This window comes from Seriola lalandi, unplaced genomic scaffold, assembly GCF_002814215.2.
Source record: "Seriola lalandi dorsalis isolate HSWRI2012SDOR001 ecotype SW California unplaced genomic scaffold, Sedor1 jcf7180002054976, whole genome shotgun sequence".
Taxonomy (NCBI): Eukaryota; Metazoa; Chordata; class Actinopteri; order Carangiformes; family Carangidae; genus Seriola; species Seriola lalandi.
The window spans coordinates 826,847-848,754 of NW_019525526.1; the positions used below are offsets into that span (position 1 = coordinate 826,847).

Sequence of the window (21,908 nt, forward strand, 5' to 3'; positions counted from 1 at the left end):
CCCCCCCCCCCCCCCCCCCCCCCCACGCAGATGAGACCTCGGCCCCTTTAAAAGGCCACAAGTTTATCAGCATTAAGTTGCATTCCTGGCATAGCTTTGAAGCGTATTAATCTGCAGTGTAGTGCGGTTTGTGGCCTGGAAGGTTACAAAGCCAACAAAAAAAGAAAAAAGCTTTGGTTAACAAAGTTGTCAAGCCTGTTACACTGATGATTGTCATGTGTTTTATCTGCAGTAGCTGTGAATCTCTTTGTCTCACACACAAACACAAACATTATCTCCTTTTCTCTCTCTCTCCTTTAATTCTTAATGATCTCAAACCCAATCTTCTTTATAACTCCCTTTTTTTTCCTTTTTTTTTTTTACAACAAGCGCTCATCCATCAACCTGTCAAGGTCAGAGTCATAAAATGTTGCTGATGAGCCTCTCACACATCTGTTGTGATATCCTGCCCCCATGTGGTCATAAAGTGTAAGTCCAGTAATGTGACAAGCCCCCTCACGGTCACGGTGCGCCCACACAGGTGTTTTCACTTAATGAGCTTAATTAGACCTCTCCTCAGAACTGTGTGGGCGTGACATTTTCTTAAACCTCATCTGCGTTGATTTTGTCACCTCATTATTTAAAATCAGCTTTTTTTTTTTTTTTACATCGTGTTTGAACTCAAATCTCAAAGTGGTAATTATCAAGCTGTCAGCCATATCCGAGGTGAATTATAGAGAAAGCTGTAAAGAAGTCTCCATGAATTTACAACACCAAATGAATCTATTATACCTAAAGCTGCTTTGTTGTGTCACAGAGAGACACATCCGTCTCTCTCCTGTTGGTTTTATTGCACAGTGTAACTTCTACCTTTTATCACCTCAGACAAAACCACCGCACATGTTCAACCCCAAGCAGAGGCCCAATCAGCCAGTAATTAGAAACACCTGTATTGTTGTGCAGAGCTTTAATTCAGGTAGAAAGTGTAGCAGAGTCTCCAGGAGGCTGTAATGCTCTTCACACACCAGGGGCCACTTTCACAAAGACAGACTCTGACTCTTAGACAAACAGTTTAGTTCTTTAGTATCTTAAGCTGGACTTTGGTACAATGACTTCTGGGTAGATTAAGATGTTTTTCAATATAAAAAAAAAATAGGCCGACAGAGGTACCACATCCAACCGCTCAGCTCAGTTTACCCTCAGCAGAAAGTGGAAGAATTCAAAAGATACCAGGATATTTTACTTTGAAAATTCAGCAAAAAGTAATAAGAAGTAAAATAAAAGTCTGATTCGCTCTCTCCTTCACAATGTCAGAAAACTACATATATGAGCCATGTTTTCCTGTTCTTTTGTTGTTGGGTGCCACTGGTCAGCGCAGGTGTCACTGATTACTAAGTTACCATGGTAACACTGATCTTAGCCCTAACTTATCCCGGGGGTAAGGTGTCTAACGTTTTAGTCTGATATAATATATACATTACGTCTTTGTTGATGATGCCTATAATGTTCTGTTTTAGTTGAGTTCCTTTTGATATTATGTTAGCATGATAATATGCTATGTTTAGTATGTGGCAACCTTCATTTAGTATGAAAACATGTCTACACTTCATAAGTTCTATAGCATGCTAACACACTATTAGCATTAGGCTCACACGTTCTGTAACTGGTTTCAGAGTTATGCTGCCGTGGCTTGAAGTTTTGGATAAGTGAGAGTAAAATAAAAAATAAAAAGTCAGGGATTAACCTGTGAATCATTAATATTGATCCGCTGGAGAGCATCAAGGTTTGTGCCAAAGTCCATGGTAATTAATACAGTAGATGTTGAAATATTTCACTCACAGACTAACCTGCTGACGCTACCAGCATCTGAACTACACTGTTAAAATACTAATGCTTGTTTGAAACATCTGTTTAATAGATGTCTCACACTTGAGATGATTTCTGTAGATTCAAGACCAAAACAGCACAATCGTTCCTTTGTTACCACATTTTATTTTTCAAACAACATATAGAGTACTTTACACAAAAACCAAGCCATTATCTGCTTCAAATATTTACATAAAACTTTGTAGAGAGACAGAAAAAAACAAACAAAAAAAAACATTCTTTGGGTCTGACCATGCAAAACAATAAATAATGTTCCTGACGGCGCTCTGCATGGTGCTTTCAAGACTGCTATTCAGCAATTAAAAAAAAAAAAAAAAAGCTTCAGATTTTAGTTGGCGATACATAAAGCTGCCCTGGTCCACACAGTCATCAGACACGCCTCGACCTAAGACTAGGCAACAAGACAAGCAGGGACTTTGACTCAGAGGAGGTCAGGTGCACCTCAACACATTTGCTGCAGCACAGTATGCACTCGTTTGTTCTGAGGCAATCCACACTATTCCAATTTTAAGCAAAGTGTTGACCAGGATAGATAAGAGAAATTAAAAAGTGAGATGTGCAACAGTTTTCAGTGAAAAGCTTAAGATTACGTAGAAGAACTGCAGCATCCTGGAAGGACGAAGCACTGTACACGAAGGACCTCAGATGTTTTGCTCAGCAAGACCTTAAAATGTTGTCAGCGACGCTCTCGTCACCGAGACACAACGAGCGGGAGCTTGAAGTTGACATTACAAAAGTACAGTTCTCACTCCTTTCACCCCTCAGCAAGGCGACAGACAGTGTGCAGATGTGATCCACCGAGCCCTCCTCCCAAAGGCCCGGGTCCAGAATCTGCTCCTCTCCTCCCTCTTCCTCCCTCTTCCTCCCCATCAGCGGTGGCTCAGGTGATAACTTGTGGCTCCCAGGTCTGGCTGGCCATCTGGGGGCGACACTGTGTGATGACTGGGGGACCCGTCGGGGTGTTGCTGTCCAGACAGAGGCCGCTGACCATGTGCTGCAGAGCCGTGCCTTTTGGTTTCCACTTCTGCAGCGAGAGGGAGAGAGAGAGAGAGAGAGAGAGAGAGAAGAAAAAACGGAAAAAACATCGATTCATCTCTGTCGTTCAGTTTTAGAGAAAGCACACACGTCCTCGTGCGTCCTTTGTTGTGTAATATTCCCTGCACATGAATGATGTGTATCAGCACCGGAGGTTCATGTTAGAAGTGAGTAATGGACTGAGTCAGACCTGGATTACAGTGATCAGACCAATGATTGACCGCCACTACTCACAGTGGAAAAATCAAAGTAAAAGCAAGCTGCAGTGCACGGCAGCCTGCCACCCCACAACACAAGAAACTATTTGTTTTTGCTGATAAACGTCCTGTACGTGCTCCATTAGTTCCTGAGATCAGCAGCGCTGGAGTGTAACTTACAGGGGGATATAAAAAAGAAATGTGATGCACTGCGACTAATTACCTAGTAGTATTTAAACTTAATTAATCCAATTAAGTAAATGCTTTTAATCCAATAATATAATATACAACAGTGACAATAATATATTGTTTGTAATAATATCTGACTAATCTATGCATCGAGCTCCAGTCTGTATGTGAATATTTGTCTGTACATAACATATTATATATTATAGTTGCATTTTTTAAATGTGCAAACAAATAAGTAATTAATACTTGTGATTAAGTTTCATACAGAGAGCTCTCAGTATGATGCAACATAATCTAACAGCACTATATCCACACTGTCCAACAAACACTGAACATTATAACCTTCATGCGGGATTCACTGCAGGACTGTAAACCTGAATACAGAACATGATCCATACAATATCAAGAGGTATATTTAACTGTAGGCTAAAGCTTATTACCAATTCATATTATCACCCTTGCTGCAAAAATTGGTGTGAAAAAGCCGTTGTAATTCTTTATTTTTATACTTTCTGCTAATGTCTATCAGTGGTTATCGTTGAATCAGTTAATCCTTCACCCTTCCCCACAATCAATCACAGCGCACTCCGATAAGGCGGATTCAGACATGTCATTTAATTTCACTTCTTTCTTACCAACGCACCAGATTAGTTTTTGTCTTGTGATGTTTTTTTTTTTTTTAGTTTTTTTTTTAATCTCCATAAATCCAATCACCTTGTCGCTGTGTGTAAAAGCGCCGGAGCGAGTTTGGCAAGAAACTTTAGAACAAGAGTAAGAGAGAGTGAGAGAGTGTGTCCCTCATAAACAGGCAGTCTATAAATCAGCTGATAGTAGTGGTTTGCTCATTAGCTCGCTGATTAAATAGTTGGAGCAGCAGCAGAGCAACAGAGTGCCACGTACAGATGTCTTGAGCAACGTGGAGGCGGAGCATCAAAGTGCGGTGGTGAACGAGGGGTTAACTTTAAAATCCCAGAGGGGTGTGTCTGTATGTGTGTGTGTGTGTGTGTGTGTGTGTTCTGTGTAACCGTGCAGAGAGGGAGGGAATGAAAATGTAACAGTCGAGTTTTAAAAGCTTGAAATATTATATACAACAGTAAATGTGTAATAAAGCCGCAGAGAGAAAAGATTCAGAGCCAGTTTTCTGTCTTGAAATGCAGCTCGTTCACGCCAAAGACTTTCCAAGTATTTCATTCTGTTTATTGTTGCTGGACGAGCCTCTAGAACAGCTTCTAGACCAGGATCGGACAAAGCATCTCCAGTAAAACCCAAACTAATGAAATTCTTCCAGAATTAAACTAAGAAATTATTTACAAAAAAACAAAAAAACACTCAATAAAAAATTTATGCGGAGAAAATGAAATGTTGCAAAACTTACAGGGAAAACCCTCTCATTATACTGATGTCATGAAAGCTCCATATTTCTAACATCTGTCAATAATCTGTTTTGGATTAATGATGAAATGTGACACATATTAACATAAAAAAAAAAAAAGGCACCACAAATCTGTTGTTGCTCAGAGTTAAACGCTTCAGTGCTCTTTCATTTAGACAGCAAAGTCAGAAACAAGAAAGAGCACAAGTAACTTTTTCCTTTCTATGGGATTAAACACTGAGGACAAAGGAGCCAAATGTCTCCCACAGCACAAACTGATTGCTTGTTAATCTCCCAGTGAACTCTCGGAGGACTGCAGCGGGCCTGCAGAGAGATGAGAGGATGGTCTGGCAGGAGTCCCACACACTCATACACATGGTTCAAGTTAATAACTCCCTTCTGCGATGTCGTAAATCAACCGCGCGGCCAACGCGGGGTCCACACGGGATGCGAGTGTTCGACATTCACAAAGGGCAGAAACGAGAGAGGAACAGGGTGGGGTCTGGAGTTATGGGAGCGCTCGTTCTACGAGCATCTAGGAATTGGACTTCCCTTCCTTCGGCCAGGGAGCTGCACCAATCGGGCCGCTCGGATCGCGTCAGCCTCCCGGCAGCTCAGCATCTGTCCCGGAAACACCTCTTATCTCCAGATCGACTCAGATCGGTCCGAGTTCAGCGCTGTGAGTGGATGGTTCCACTATACTAACCTAAGACCTTCTGTTAACATGACTGATAGCGGAAGATTAAAGCCTGGAGTCCTGTTTCTGCTGTTAATCCTTAGTTTAACCCTTCGTTTACCTCATAACTACACAAATGCCACTCCTACAAAACGCAGTAGCTATAGATGTCAGAGAGGAAACTTGAATGATGCACTTTGCCGTCTATAAGTAAACTTATTTTATTTTAATGATTTATTATTCAATTTATTATTCTATTGTTATTTCTTCTCCTTTTACATTCATTTTATTAATGTTTTTTCATTTTACATCAGTGTTTTGTTTTCATGTGAAGCCCTTGGTGCATGAAAGGTTGCAGGTGCCCTACGAATAAAATGTATTATTATTATTATTATTACTACGTTCTTCTTACCTGTCTGGGCTCTTTTGTGTTGCAGGGCTCCATCTTGACCTTTGACCCCGCTGTGAAGGCTGAAATGGCCAAGCAGAGGTCCTGCTGTCGGATCAGCGGCTCTATCAGCTCCCACCTCTGGAAAACACAGAGAAAAACACATACTCAGATTTTCAGAGGAACTTTTTTTTTCTTTTATAATGCACAAATATCACATCTGACATAACGACCTTTTAGCTCACAATTAATCACAATAAATGATTTCCATACTGCACAGCAATCCCACAGGTTTGTGTAAACACTGGCACCAAGGCAGTTAACTTTACTGCATTGCATATTCGCACTGCTATCAATCAGAAAACCAAAATGTCTCTGTCCAGCTGATTTAAAGAGATGCAGTCTGAAATGAAGGAACTCGCTTGGATTTGCTTCCTGGAAAGAAAAGAGCTCTTCCAAGTTTCTCTCACATTCACTGGCCTGAGCCACGTTTCCTCGTCGCTGATGTACTCCTGAATCTTTTTGTATCACTTGCCTGTTTTTATCTGAACCGCAGAGTAGAGGTGTCGACCGAACGACTAATAATAACTGTGATGAAGTTGACGGTAAAATCGCAGAAGTGATAAATGTTGACTAATGTGACCAAACTTAAATTAAGGTTTTAGCACGTTCTTCCTTATTTAGCATATGTTTCTCAGCTCTGTAACCCAGCAACAGACGAGGTTTTCTTTCACCTTGGCAACAGGATACGAAGCTTAAGATGAACCTGTTGATAAATATGTCATATTTTCCAAAAGGAAAAACACAACATGAGGAATGTATCTCATATCAGAGCCATTTATGTTCCTTCATTTGTCTCAAAAGAACATTGCTAAGTCATGCAGTCATTGCATTTTCTACACCTCCAAGGATCCATGTAATCGTCCCTGCGGCTTCTATATCCTCACATCAGCGTGTTAAATGTTAACACGCCCGCACGTCTGCGTCATCAGGTCAAATTCCTGCAAATTTATTGTATTTAAAAGCAATTAATTCAGACTTTAGGAGCAGGGAGTCTCCTGAGAGTCCGGACCTGTGATGGTGGCCTGTTGGCTCCGATGCCCCTGCACTCCGCCAGGCCCAGGATGTCGGTCCCACGGGTCTCCAGACACAAACCGCCTTGTTTGAGCACACTGGACACCGCCTCCTGCTCGGGGACCCTGAGGGACGCGTTCACAGAGAGGAGAGAGGTCGGCGAAAGGTCGTGTTACGACAGTAGAGAACATTTGGATTGAACTGACTATTCGCTTTGTTGAGTAACTGAATCACACCACCACAGAGTAATCTGCCTTATTACAACATGTATGATTACGATTTGAGAAACTGCAGCTATCTGGAAAGGAGCCATAGATCCAGCTTTTTCTTGAGAAACAAGCTGGTGGGACACACGCTGATAAACCATCAAGAGATTCCCATCCAAATCAGATACAGACCCTGCTGTATATTTAGATTACTGGCTCTGAACTTGAGGGTCATGGCACCCCGAGGGGTTTCAAGATTATTTTGTGCTGGGGAAAAAAGAAAAGAAATCCCTGGTGCATTTCTTATTGTGTCTTTTTTTCTTCTTCTTTTGATATGAAATGATGGTTGAAAATGATTTCTGCCTCATTTCTGGCTCTTGGCCTCCTCCAATAATCAATCAAAACAAACACGGGTGAACAAACTTTCCATTTGTTGGTTTTTAATGGTGTTTGGAAGAAAACCTTGGTTCTCTTTGGTGTTAGATAACACACAGCACAACTAGAATATTAAGATTTTCATTAGGCCCACAGGTCAGACATGAGACAACCTGCATACATATTTAATTAAAACTCTAAACACCCGGACGCACAAGCAGGATTTTGTGACATCACAATTAGCTTTCAAAACAATCACGATCCATTATGAGACTTAGAAAAATGTGATTTGAAAACAAGTCAAAATGATGAATTATAAATATTCACAGATGTTGTTTTCAGAATTTGTAACAAACTATTATTCAGATATTCAGCAGATTATTTGTCCAAACCCTCAAACATGCCTGGAGGGAATCTTTAAATGCCATTCACATGATTCAACATGGACTACGGCGACGTGTCGTACCTCAGCTCGGGATAGACGTTCTCCATGTACCAGCGGAAAGGTTTGCAGTTCAGCTTCCTCCGCAGGGTCAAACGGTCGGCGATGCTGCGTGAACAAAAGGTGCGATGTCGACACGAGGGGGGGAAAAGTAGGGATGAGAAAGACATTTAAAAGTTAGAGCTAAATCCAAACAGGAAACTAGACCGTGTGGAGCCCAGAGGACGACAATCAGCAGCTTGGTGAAGAAAAACTCAGCTACAAACTCAGCTAATGGGATTTTACTAACAGCAGTGTTAAACCAGCAACAACTCATTTCTGCTAATCAGGGCTTTTTGTTGTAATCCACAAACACAGCAGTAGCTTTCATGCAAACGTCACTGCAGCTAATGAGCCGCTGCCTCTGTAACACACTGAGAGAGACGAGGATGAAGGTACAAACCTCCCGAAGGCCTTGCCCTGGGCCGACGGCCTGGCAGAGTAGTAGTACTGTTTATACTCGTCCATCCACACCTCGGCAGCCCGCCGGGTGTTCCTGCACGGACACAGACACAACACCTGCTCAGACAAACAGTAATGACAGAGCTGTCAGCATTCCTGCAGCCAAAACCTAATGGCAAGTGTCGCAGACACAGACGGCCTCAGACGCCAGAGAAGCCAATAAACAACCAAATAAAAAAAAAGTTTCCATCAGGAATTTCATCATCCTTAAATTCCTGGTGTATTTGCAAGTGAAGACAAACGGGAAGATGAGATTTGAGGTTTTGGATTCTTTCAGAACACTTCAGCTTGTTTTTGACAGTGGAAGCACAAGATGTTTATACAAAAACTGCATCTATATTTTCAGCATCAGCTGATATACTGTATTTATTATGTGTGTTCAGGGCAGAATAAAGCCTTTTAAAACTTTATTTTTCTTTATTTTATTTTGCATTTAATTTTGTTTCCTAAACTGCTCATGAATGCTAATAAGTAGTTAACAATCACGATATTGGTGCTAGGAGCACAGGGAGCAGGGTACCACTTCACAATCAGACTAACCTTATAAAGGATTTATCGTACTATTATATCATTTATTTATCTTATATCATCTTATATCAAATGATCAGATTCATACTTGTGTTGTCTAACTCAACACACTATCAGCAGCCGTCCTCATGATAATCACAGGCGTTGATGTGACATTTGGTAACTCATTAATAAATGATGATGTGTTTTACACTTTACGATTATGATTTATTAAGTGTTGACAACCGAATGAATAACCTAATTGTAAATCATTTTGTAAGGGAAGTCTTACTGTGAAGTGGTGGCTAATAAAGTTGTATTGTCACTGTTGATCTTTCGACATCATTTCCTGTGAACGTTTCTCCCTCCAGAGAAGGTCAGATCTGGAGTTTAACAGTCAGTGTCCTGTTTTTAAATGACATGAGGTCTATAATGACTTTTCTAAATCCCACTCGTTGCCACTTCTGGGTCAAAACGTGTGAAATGTGTGAAATGCGTCCGCCGAGGCACTTAACTTGCAACATGCGACACTTCAGATTTTAAGCTTCTCTGCAGCTGGGAAATCGTTATGCGGTGTAACAACACAGGACGCCAGGTTTTTCTCACAGATCGACCCACTCACTTAATGTAGGTGAGAGCGTTGCCTTCTGGGAAGTCGTACGGGTGTCGCTTCCTGAACACGTGACCCACACGGCTGCAGGGAAGAATCTCCAGACTTCCTCCACACATCCACACCCGGAAGGAAAGCTCTGCGAGGGGGCGGCAAAGAATGCAGACGTTACACCATTTAACTTGCACCACCCCAGTTCCAGCCTGGTCTTGTTCACCTGCTTCATTTTTCATGCAGCACATCACTATAATCTGTTAATCAATACTATGAAAGCTGTTGTGGCCGAAGAGTTAACGCCCTGCTGCTGCCTTGTTTTAATTGCGAGGACACGTTTGTCTGCTCGACCTCCGCAGCATCCAAAAGGATCTGCAGTCGTCCGGAGTCAGACAGGCCGCGACACGACGGATTACTGGAGAATGGAGACACAGTCAACAGCAGCAGGAGGGAGGTGTGGCCATGACGACAGCATCATGTGACGACAAACAGCTAAACTAAAAGTTAAAGAACAAAACACCCACGTCAAAAAAGAACCCGCTACCGCAGAGAAACCTAAGGATATAAATGTTTTTAAAACATAACAATCACAAAAAATATGATGTTTGTTCATTCGTATGATCTCAACAGAGAAAAAGATGATTTTGAGACTGAGAATGTTTCAAGGGAATTAAGATGTTGAAATTTCCACTTTTCCACTCTCCAGTTTTGAACATTTCATTGTTATTTATGAATTTAACTTCGTGACTCTTCAGTTGTGAGTTTCTCACACAAACAAACACTTTTCTTCACTCTTGAATAAACATAATTTTTTTTTTGGTAAATGAATGATTTTTGTTCTTGTAAACACGAGACTCTTTATTAGTTTACGCTGATTGGGGAAAAACCATTATTCTTCTCATTGTGCACACTAATGGGGTGAATCCAGGTCAAACCCATTATCTCTCATGGATTTTCCTTTTAAATTAAGTGACCTGTGGCATGTCTAAGTTTAGAGACAACTACATATAGGAATCTGGTTCAGTTTTCCAATTCAGGGCTTTTTATCTCATCCTCCTATTTCCCATATTCTAACCACTTATTTAAAGCAAAGCTCTTTTACAAAATGCCAAAGTATTAATTATTTAAAGACACTGCGAGTGGGATTTCTGCGGAGGATGATGAATAAAAAGTCATTATTCTGATTCAAGACAAAGTTCAAAATCATCAGTGAGCTCACCGAAGTTCTCCCCTCCCCAGATGTCCATGTGGGTGTCGTACTGGCCCAGGTGGTTGAACCAGCTCTTGTCCATGACGAAGATCCCACCAGCGATGACGGGCGTCCTGCAGGGAGCGGAGGGAAGGAGTCAGCGAGGTTTTTAGGAGCCTGAAGACGGCACAGCTTTCTAACTCTGCAGATGAGTTTGACGTACTTCAATCCGAGTTATATATCCATGGGGAAAACTACAGATCAAAGTAAGTAACTGAGTGTGGATTCCTATATTTCAGGGGGTTATAAAGCAGCTGAATCCCGCCACGGGTAAAAGTTTAATCTGTAAACAAGAGATATCACAATTGTTCCCACGTGACAGAAAATAAAAGACAGAAAAGGTTTTTGTCTTCGAGCATCACTGAGGGTCCCACTTCACAATAAGACTGGCCTTATAACGGATTTATGAACTTGCCAAATAGTGAGACTGATTCTTCCCCCATCCATCTTTATGTTTCTTCATCTACTTTTTACAAACCATTTATTTATCAGTTAAAAACATTTATAACTGGTAAAAGTGTGATACACATCACCATTTATTAATCAGTTGCTATAAGGCTCCTTTTACCGGTTATACATGGTAGTAAGCATTAACTTGATCTTGCTAAATAGTGAGCCTGCATTAGTGTGTGAAAACTGTCTTACAATTTGTTCATAATTGTGTATTTATGAATAAAAAAATAAATCCTTTATAAGGGTGGTTTTATTGTGAAGTGGTTCCCAGTGTATTAATGAATGAATAATAATAATATTTCATACATATACATGATATACTGCACCATGTACACATGCACTGGATCCCTGCACCATGAAAGAGGAGGAAGAGGGGTGATGATGAGTAGCAGACGTACCTGATTGGCTGCGTGGGGTCACTCCTCGCCATTTTCTGCTCGATGGGAATCTGCTCCCATTTGAAATGGAGACTCCAGTCGAACCCTGACAAGAGAACGAGAGTGAGACAGCGAGTCAAACCCAGCAGACATCAGTCCTGACGCAGCCGAGAAGACGGCGAGAACGACCCCCACCGTTCAAACCCATCATGGCTACAAACCCTGACAGGAATGAAAACTTTCTATCTTCACAAACTTTATATCCAGAGTGACTTCAATCAAAACTTTTAAAATCTGTTATTGGCTTCCAGTTGATCTGGCGAAGAACGGTGATGTCTCATCGAGGTATTTGTGAAGCAGGGGTTTTCCTCGAGGACAGCTGTGTGCTATTATCTGGTGCTGTTTGTGATTTGTTGTGTGTTTTTTGCGTCCTGACCTCCTCTCAGATCCGCAGAGGCAGCCAAGTAGGCGAAGTTATCCAGGCTGATGACGTCAATGATGGGGCTGACCACACGCGTATGGTCCTGCACGGGAGGAGAAGACACATCACATCATCATCATCATCGAGACTCTCCACTGACGTGATTAAACGTGTCGCACTTCAACTCCTCAGAGTATTTCTGTGCTGCCTTTGCAAGGATGGAAGTCATAAAAGTTTTTAAAGTCAACGTGTTTTATATTAGAATCCATTACATTTAAATCACAGACATATTTTCGGTATAAGAACGTGAGAAAGTGGGTATGAAAATGAAAACATGTTGTGTAGAGATTACCAACAGAAATGCTCCCATCTAACCGTCACAGTGGCTTCACTTCTATCTATCCTGCTAATGTCAATAACGCTGGCATGGCTTTTATACAACTCGCAATTTGATATTTTAAAAACTCTTTTTGCAGCATTGATGGTTAAAAAGCTCAACAGCCTTTTGTTTTTGAAGCATTAGGATGAACACTTATAGATCCTTTATATAACAGATAAGATAAACACCCCCCCCCAAAAAAAGTCTTCTACAACAAACAACAAACAAACAGTGTAATATCACACACTGAACTCTCACTTCCTTCTTCAGAGAATGTTAAATCACAACTTTTATCCTTTATAGCATCCTCTCCCTCTGTGGTGCAGATTAGATTTGACATCAATAAAAACACGACATGCAGAACGGTCATTGTAAGATGTAGTTAAATCTTGATGCACAGTTTCTGTCTAACGATTAAAAGTGAACAAGCAAATAAAGAATATAAATGACAATTACGTTGCTGTTTCCGCCTCGGGTGCATTTAACACCGAGTGAAACACTGACTCTTTATCAGAATAATTCTGTCTCTTTTATAAACTTCTCATTCACCGTTGGATTTGTCCGTGATAAATTTGACTTTGGACCAAGTAAAGATAAGAAAAAGGTACGACACGCCGTCTAAAGCCAGAACATTTCATCAAACAACGTTTTAATCAGATGAGAATCTTTCTCAGGATGTTGAAGTTCGGCAAATTAATCAAGTTGTCTTAGCGTGTGTCAAGAGAATAAATCAGTGCATACTGATGAATATTAAATATTGCACCACCCTGTGAGGGCAATGACTTCGTCTCCCGGTGGAATATGTGGCGAAATCCAGGCTTGATGATTAACTGCCTGAGGATCTTGTGGTTTTGATAAGCAGAGATGATTACTGGTAACAGAGCGCCGTTGTATGTTTGCAGTGTTTTTGTGTGTTCAGCTTATTAGAATAAAAATTAGAATAAAGAGAGAATAAAATAAATAAATGCACCAGTTATTTGCGCAGAACACAGAGGGTTCTACCCACAGTTCATAGTGGACAGGGATTCATGGGACGTGAACTCTGAACCTCCTGCTGCACCAGCAACACGAGCCCAGGGTGAACGCAGCAGAGCGAGGGAGCCGCTGATCGCTGATGAGTCTCTGCGTGTGAGCGGCGCCTGCATCTGTCCGCGAGAGCGCATCCGTGCCAACGCCGCCGTTTGCCCATGAGGCATCGGTGCGACGGCTTCACATCGGGACGCCGCAAATGACTGTTTCCAATTAGAGCTGTCCCTCTCTTCTGCTCACAATCTGAACCCAACCTGAACTTTGTGCTCATTGCACCAAAAAAAAAAAGTGCGGGGGAAGAGCGAGTGTGAAACGCCACTCTGCCAGAGAGCAATTTGGAAAGTGATGCTCTCAACAGCTTCGAGCAATAGACATTTATTGGGCTTTTAATGAGGCTGTGTGATTTTCGTAATGTGTGAGGAGGCTGCACTTCCAAAGTGGATGTCATCGATGATCTCTGGATATCTCTGCTCTCTTTTCCTCTTTTGTTCTTTTCTGTGTTTGAATCTATTACAGAGTGAGAGTGCTGTGATTTTTTTTGATAAAAGAATTTAAGCTTATTTCTTTTCTGTGGAAAACAGCTCTGATTTATATCAAAAGTAGAGAATTAAAAAGCTTTATCTGTGATTCGACACGAGTTTCTCCACATGACGTGTGACATGACATGGAGATCTCTGTCCCTTTGCTTCATCACCCAGTAATGTCACATCAGGGTCTGAGTAATAGAGCAACAGAGGACACACTGTCCAGCTGGGGTTAAAGGTCAAGAGCCAGGCTTCTGTTCCTCGGCCTTGAATCATGTTCCTCTGCTGCTCGTGCTTGTACCGCCTACACCATGTGGAAATACAGTATTTTGCCGCTGGTGGTGCAGATCACATGTTTGACTTCACAGAAACAAGGCAGCAGTGGATGAGGTTAAAATCTCAACACTTGTTATCTTGAGTGATTAAGAATGAAACTGGTCAATCAATACAATCAATTAAAAATGCAACAGATCTGTAGTACTGCAAGTGATCAGCTGTCTCTCTGCTCTGAAGCCTTCTAGCTCCGCCTCTGAGTCAGGTACGATCTCGCCAGAATATGAAACCGAGAGTGGAGAGTTTACAGATTTTTAACAACATTTAAACCACGTCTACGTTGTAGATATTGATAGAAACATCCGTCGACCTCAGAGGGTTAATAGCTATAGAGCTATACATTGGTATTAGTATTGTACTGAGGTATTTCTACTAAACTGGGGTATTTTAATCCTCTGCCACTTCCTGCAGCACATTCACAAACTATTCAGACGCCGTCACAATGTCGCAGCCTCATGCTGAAATCGTTTAAATCTGGGCTTTCCACCCTGGTTGTCCGCGGCCTCCTGGTGAACCGTGATGGCACTGCAGGGGGTCCCTCACCATGCATTCAATAATGCAGTTTCACTGTGGGAATCATAATGTTTTGATTTCTTTTTTTCTCCCCTTCCTTTTTCTTGTCCCTATCCACCGCCATATTTCCAATAACAGACAGACTGTGCGGGATTCACCACGCCCAGAAACGGAAACCGGTTTAAATGAATTGTTTCTCTCATTAATCTAAACTCAGCGACCTACGGCATAATGACAAAGGAAAAACTTAACATCACCCTGCATCAGTAATAATGAGTTAATAATAAAGCGACAGGCGCCTTTTGAGACTTTCACTACATTGTACTGACTCAACTATAACTTTACTGGTTCTGCTACTTCAACTCAGGTTAACGACCTGAGTGTTGACTCCGCCCCCCCGGCCCACAGGCCGGTCTGACTGCAGTTAAAATAAACAGCTATTCACAGTGATACTGAATTCCTCTTCTTTTGCCTGTTTCATTGGCTCTCATGCTAACGGCAGCCCACGGAACATTTTGGCTCCAGCTTTCACTTCATCAGAGAGACTTTCTGCTTCAAGAGCAGCGCCGCTTATGAGAAATGTTCTCATCTGAAATGCTAATTGTTTTTGGTCTATTAGACAAATGGTTCCCGCCCTGGAGTCGAGTCCCAGGAGACACATGAGAGGGCGCCTGGGTTTGAAGATGAAAAAACATATTTTTATTGCACTTTGCTATCATCTGTGATGTTCTTTCTTGTGAATTAGGTTGATCTTGGTGACGAGAGAGTCGACAAGACAGAAAGGTTTTGTCATGAGAACAACAGGGAGGGGACAAACATATAACAAACAGGAGGGGAAAAAAAGGGGGGAGAACCAACAGATATGAGGTCATGGGATGATCAATAAGTCTTATAAAGGATCCGCCTTACTGGCTAAATAAAAAACATTTTCCAATCCTTTTTCTCCCAATTCTTTTTGGAGTCAGTCATCTTTTCTTTCTAAGATTCTATATAGATTCTATAATCTATAATGTTTGACAACACTGATCAAGAGTTTTCAGGAGACAGGTGTCGTGTTTGCTCGGTCCATCAGGAGCATGTCCGAGAAGGAGACATTAAAACCCGGAGTTTTTCAGATAGTTGTTGCTCCATCCTTCCAGAAAGAGCGGGCAGAAGCTACTGTGAGTGTTCAGTGTACAGCTGAGGGGGCAGATTACCTTCAGCACATTACCGTTATTCTCTGTGGTGTACGGAAGGTATTAACTATCACCTCAACCCAGTCAGACAAAGACCACACCAGAGGGAGTGAATATTAAAGGCTGTATCTTCAGCTGTAATCCCTCAACATGTGTGAGCGGAGAGCTCATTATTGGCACTTAATTACTAATTAACTTCAAAGCTTTTTTTCAGTTGCTGTTTTAATGAAAAGCATCGTTAAAGAACAGACTGGACGGTGGACCCCCCCCACCCCCCACCCCCATCAGCACTCCTGCTCCCGGAGGCCGTTATGAACACGAGCCTGTGGCGGCGGGAAGATGAATGAATCCAGGCCCGAGGAGCTGCGGCGTTACCGCTGAGCCCTGCGCTCTCATGACCGCCGGACCAAGAGACTGTAATACAAGCCGGATGATTCAGAGCCGGGGATGAGTGTACGGAAAGACAATGTGCACACACTCACTCGCAGCGCGTCGAGGCTGCTGAATAAAACATTGAGATTTTCTGAATATGTGGTTTGAATATGAGTTTTGTTGCATGCAGAGTTTCTGAATGAGTTCAGGTTGTTGTGTCTGGTTTGTTTACTTTCTGAACAAACTGCAGATCCTGTCCTTCAGCAAGGTGACTGCTCACTTTTTACACTGCGAGTAAATACGTCGACTTTTAAAGGAACAGTTCGACATTATGAGTCACTTCTTTTCTTGCAGAGAGTTAGATGAGAAGTATCGAACGACAGCACTCTCATGTCCATACAGTGAAACATGAAGCTACTTTCATTAAAGCAGTGGTTCCCTCCTTGCAATACCTCCACGGCCCACCAGGGGGGCGCGGCCCCACGGGTTGGGAACCAGCACATTAGATGGTTAACTTTGCTTCGCATGAAGGCTGGGAAAAGGGGGAAACAGCTGTATCTGAAGGGAACAAAATCCACCAACTAAAACCTTTAAATCATATTATATCTTCTGTTTTTTCATCTGTACATGAACCTGTGTGAAACAGCAAACCTTTATGCTAAGCTAAGCTAAGCTAAGCTAAGCAGCTGCTGGTTCCAGCTACAGAGAGTGGTATCAGTCTTCTCATCTAACGCTCAGCAGACTGTTGAACTATTTCTATGATTAAAAGGCAGCGTTGAGTGAAGTGTTTTTTTGTGCGTTGACAGAACTTCCAATGAATCGAGGTGGCGGATACAGATGCAGCGCCGGCTTGAAACCAGAGCGGAAAAGGGAGTGGGCGAAGTAATGAGGCGCATTGGAAGCAGCTCAGTCTTCAGAGTCAGACTCATGAGAGGAGACGCGATCACTGAGAGAAATATGAGATGAAACAGTTCCCGATGCAGAGTCGACGGGAGTGTTCGGCCTGTGATGGGAGATTGGCAGCAGACTTGGGGGGAGCAGCTGTGCTGGTTAGAGCCCAGTTGCAGGTTCATAATGTCAGGGGAGGGAGGAGAGAGCCAGCAACGCTCTATCAGTCATTACTGAGTGATTCAGCTCTCTTTCCACAGCTACATCTCTCTTTATCAAAACGCCAGGCCCTCATGTCTCAGTAAGTGCTCACAGTTCTCTTAAGTGTCCGTGGATGCATGTGTTTACATGACACTGGTAGAGAAGAGCAGATAGTGAGGGCTGACAGCCAAAAACACCCTCGAAGTTTCGCCTGAAAATACCCCCCACCCATCCCCCACCCTGATGATGAAGAGTGGCTGGTTTTGCATTTCATCCTATGCACATCTGAACAAACATTCATGTGTGGATGCGGTGCTACGGTGTCCCTGGTGGGCTGCATAACTTAATTTGTTAGGATGCGGTGATTGTGAGAATCTTCCCACCGCATTAGGAATCAGAAAAGAGCCCAGCATGCAGCATGGAGCCGGAGCCAACGCTGTCACTATGCGCAACACAAACCACGGCTGCGACACAAAACAGACCACCTAATCTAGTGAGACGCATCAAGTGGAAAACACATCGGTCGGGAAAATGGCACCGTGCTCTTTCCAGCAGTGGCGAAGCGGAGTGTGACATCTGGTCTACAATGACTTAAATCTGAGCTGAACAAATTGAGTGTTTATTTAACAATACGCGATGCCAACGTATTACATCATGGCCAATAAAATCTGCCCTGAAAAGGAGCAAATTCCCCTGAAGCGTTACATCACAGGGGCAAAAAGAAAAAAGAAAAAGCAAATGTTCCACTTCCAAAATGTGCGTGTGTGTGTGTGTGTGTGTGTGTGTGTGTGTGTGTGGCTGAGCTGCATGCAATAAGAGTCTAATTGGAGAGTGTGAATGACGGCAGACTGTACCTCCTTCACTCGCTGGATCATCGGCTGCAGCCAGTCGGCGTTGACCTCGCAGTGGCTGTCCAGGAAGGTCAAGATGGAGGCCGAGGCCGTGTTGGCTCCTCGCACACGCGATCGGATCAGACCTGAGGGGAAGCACAGGGCGGGGAATGACACTGAAGTCAGAAACCACCGTTGGATCTAACTCGATGCCAACAGGGAGGGAGTCGCCCGATGTTGAAAAGGAAAATGCCGCCGTGAAACCGAAGCACGTTTTTTGGGTCACTGTTAAAGTTGCACTCCGCTGCTTTAACACGTCATAGTGAAGACCTTTTGTAAACGATGACGCTCCCTGATTGGCCCTCATCAGCCTGGACTACCGGTGGTGAATACAACATGGATAATGAATTACAAGTGTTAACTGACCTTGTCGTCTTTGCTAGCAGCTGTTGTTCAGTTAAATTCTGTATTTTAACGCTGCAGCTGTTTTTGTTCTTGCTCGTTCGTAGTTTTTGTTGCAACTAAACAACTGCAGAGGAGGCAAATCTGCTTCCTGTTTACACCGGCTCATGCGCGCCCGGTGTACATGAATGCTCAGGACGGAGATCTTTATCGTTTGGAAACGCCGTTTTAAAATAGTGGACGTAGTCTGAAACTGAGATCATTTGTCACTCTTTATTTTCATCCATTTCTTCACCAAACTTCCCTGAACCACTTACAATGCCGCTGCTCAGCTTTTGACCGGGTCCTCCACAAGATCTCACACTGATCTAGATTTCTTTTCACCGGTTCTCCATCAAATTCACAACTCAACTTAAGATTCTTGTCAAACTTACAGAGCTCATTTTTACTCTTCTTTAATTTGCATTTTATTTCTGCGACCTTTATTCTTTGTGACGTTAAACCCTGTAAATAAACTCACAGTTCAACTCACTTCGCTTGAATCATCTCATCCTCGATTTGGAGACTCCACATTTATGACCATTACAAATTAGCTGTGAGAGTTTGAAAGTTTATGGGCATGTGGAGTCTATCAAGCTATCAAACATTGTGTTTTTTATTCCACCTATTCTTTTTCCTGAGCCTACATTACTCACAGTGTAACGCTACAGCCAACAGTGTGGTAACTCCACACCCCCAGATTCATTTTTATAATATACTCACTGTCAGTTCCACCTCACACAGTTTTAAGACTTTCTTTAATCCTACACAGTTTATCAGATTTTGTACAACTCCCTCTGGAGCCACAAAAGCTTTTATACAACTTCTCCCACATGCGCAGTACGTGACCCGAGACCTGTAAACACACTGTGATGTGTAAGATTGACGGAGTATCCCTTTAATGTTGGGCTGAGCTTATGTGTTTTTGTAATTTGACCAATATTAGGAACTAAAATTCAGGATATTTCAACCTCCTTATATATAAAACCAAGTCCAGTGTTAAACAGCTGGAGCTCTGCTTTAAAAGTGTTGATTGATGTTGCCCAGCGCCCGTGCGTCGCCTTGTCTACTTCTAAGTTGACTGCTGTTTCCTGTTTCAGCAGCAGCATGTGAACAGGTAAGAGCTTGTCACCTCAGGTAAGGATCTCGTGTCCAGGTGGAGGGAATGATGATGAAAGTTTTCCAGACGGCTGCTTTGCATTCCAGCGCGCTGAGGCAACGTGTTGACAGACACGTCGGCCTCCCTGCCTCCTCTGTAATACATTCATCCTTCTTTATTATCGTTGAAAAACAGAAAGAAACTGCTGATATTTGATTCCGAGACACCGACATCATGTTTACAAGTGATGCTTTTAAATGGCTGAAGACTTTTTCTGCCGTCGAACTCGATTCAAACTGCAAGCCGAGAGGTTATCAGAGGTCAGACTGGCTCTGCTTAGTCTGCAGAACAAAGCAAATGCGAAGAAGCTCTCCGTGTGTTTTTGTCCGGAACAATTTAAAGACCTCTGTCATTGAAGTTATTAATCTGTTGAGAGGCAATCATCTGTTTCTGAGATATTTATCTCTATTTATCTGACTTCAGCTGGCAAAGCTACAAAACAACCGGCCTTTAGAAATGAAACCAGTTAATTGGATTAGTCTGAAGTAGAAACCAATATGCGTCTTGCTTTTTTACCCTCGCAACTGCTTGTTTAAAAACAACAACAACAGAAAAAGTGTTTATTTGGAGCGGAGGGTAGAATCTATTTTAAAGCAAATCAAGTTAAGAAAAGAAGGGGGGAGGGGCGGCAGCGAAGGTGTATTTCTCCATCAAAAGTTCGTCTTCAATCACAGTAATTTGCATTTAACATAACACAGGGATCCGTGGAGGTTAATTGTCTTTGCACTTTATTTTTTTGTTTTTTTTGTTTAATTAAACTGATGCGTCTCATCATCTGAAGAGTCTGAAGATCATTAAAACGACACAAACTGGAGTTTAACAGGATTATTTGCACCTGCTCTATAGAAGAGATGAGTCGCAGGGACGGACGGATTATTGTGTTAAAAATTCACCACAGTTGTCCCAGTTAAAAGATTCACATCTGACCTGCCTGTTTGTTTGGTGTTTTTACACTGAACGCTGTTTTAAGGGCCGACCTGAGCTCACTCCTGACCATGTGACCCGGCTGCCGGTCGAGAAACCGCTGGCTTAAATCCAACCTGCTGGTGTTTTGTCAGCATGTGGTCCGTAAACCCAAACAAAGCCTTCAGTCGGCAGCGAGAGCTGCAGCACGGGCGGCAACCTGACTGAGGGGAGTTTATTGTGACAGATCCAAACGCACCGGTAACACTGGTGCTTTTGGCTTTTAGTTTGGCTGAACTTTTGTTTTTGTGGGTTTGGATTTAATCTAATTCAGAGATGAAATTAATTCAGTTCAGAAACCTGTGGCTGATGACTGTAACAAGGGCTGCATGTTGCTCTGCACTTTGTGGTTTTGCAGCATTGGAAAGAACTGTCACAGACTTTGTAGAGTTGAGTTGAGTTTCTCCAAATGAATTTCCAATGTCAGGTGTGTACACCTGCGCACAGGAAGTGATGAATACAAATGAATGTTGTGTGTGTACCATGTGACTAAGCACTTATAGAGCAGCTTGAATATGAAGGTTATTGAGCATTTTATGACTAAAGCATGAAACTTTCTCCATGTTTCTATAAACCAGGACTTTTCTTCCTGGAGTAATGAGTGTGGTCCAGACCAAGCTAGCATGTTAGCTTCTGAGTGTTCGCTAATGTGCTGGCTAGTCATGTAATGCCATAGAAGACACAGCAGAGTTTTTCAGTGTTTTTAACAAGCTATAGCTACTTTAACACCTGGAAATAATAATAATAATAATAATAGAACAAATGATTATTATTGAGAAATGGGGCAAAAACTGGAAAAATGCAAGGCTGAGGTCCATGACCTCTCAAGGTCACCAGAGGTCAGATATAGGTCTGAAATAAAACCTCGGGGCGTGTAGATTACCTGCTGAAACCTTCGTGCTTTAGTCATCAGGTGAATTACATTTTGTCACAGTTTTATCATATTTGAATGACTAAACAACGTGATGATTGGTTTCCAAACAGTTTCCTTTTATTTCTCTATTGTAACTGCATGTAAACTGTATTCCCTGTCCAATATTTTTTTTGTCTATTTTAATTTAATTTTACTTTATTTGGTTTATTTTTCTTGTTTTAACAGTTGTTTCTGATGGAACACCACCTCTGGTCTCTTTTCCATGAAGCCAATCTGTCTCCTCTCCATCCCCCCC

The 21,908-nt window shown here is 42.3% G+C and overlaps 1 protein-coding gene across 1 annotated transcript in view; it reads right to left on the minus strand.

The window, feature by feature from the left end:
* Positions 1-1,951: 1,951 nt before the first annotated feature.
* Positions 1,952-21,908, minus strand: part of galnt16 (UDP-N-acetyl-alpha-D-galactosamine:polypeptide N-acetylgalactosaminyltransferase 16) — a 38,241-nt gene continuing 18,284 nt past the window's right edge. The window contains exons 6-15 of the mRNA XM_023396364.2: positions 18,201-18,322; positions 11,948-12,035; positions 11,533-11,617; positions 10,652-10,755; positions 9,451-9,577; positions 8,263-8,355; positions 7,845-7,928; positions 6,796-6,922; positions 5,748-5,864; positions 1,952-2,890 (exon numbers count right to left, since the gene is read on the minus strand). Of these exons, the coding sequence (XP_023252132.1) occupies positions 2,747-2,890; positions 5,748-5,864; positions 6,796-6,922; positions 7,845-7,928; positions 8,263-8,355; positions 9,451-9,577; positions 10,652-10,755; positions 11,533-11,617; positions 11,948-12,035; positions 18,201-18,322 (1,091 nt within the window). The 3' untranslated portion in view covers positions 1,952-2,746. The remainder of the gene's footprint in view (positions 2,891-5,747; positions 5,865-6,795; positions 6,923-7,844; positions 7,929-8,262; positions 8,356-9,450; positions 9,578-10,651; positions 10,756-11,532; positions 11,618-11,947; positions 12,036-18,200; positions 18,323-21,908) is intronic.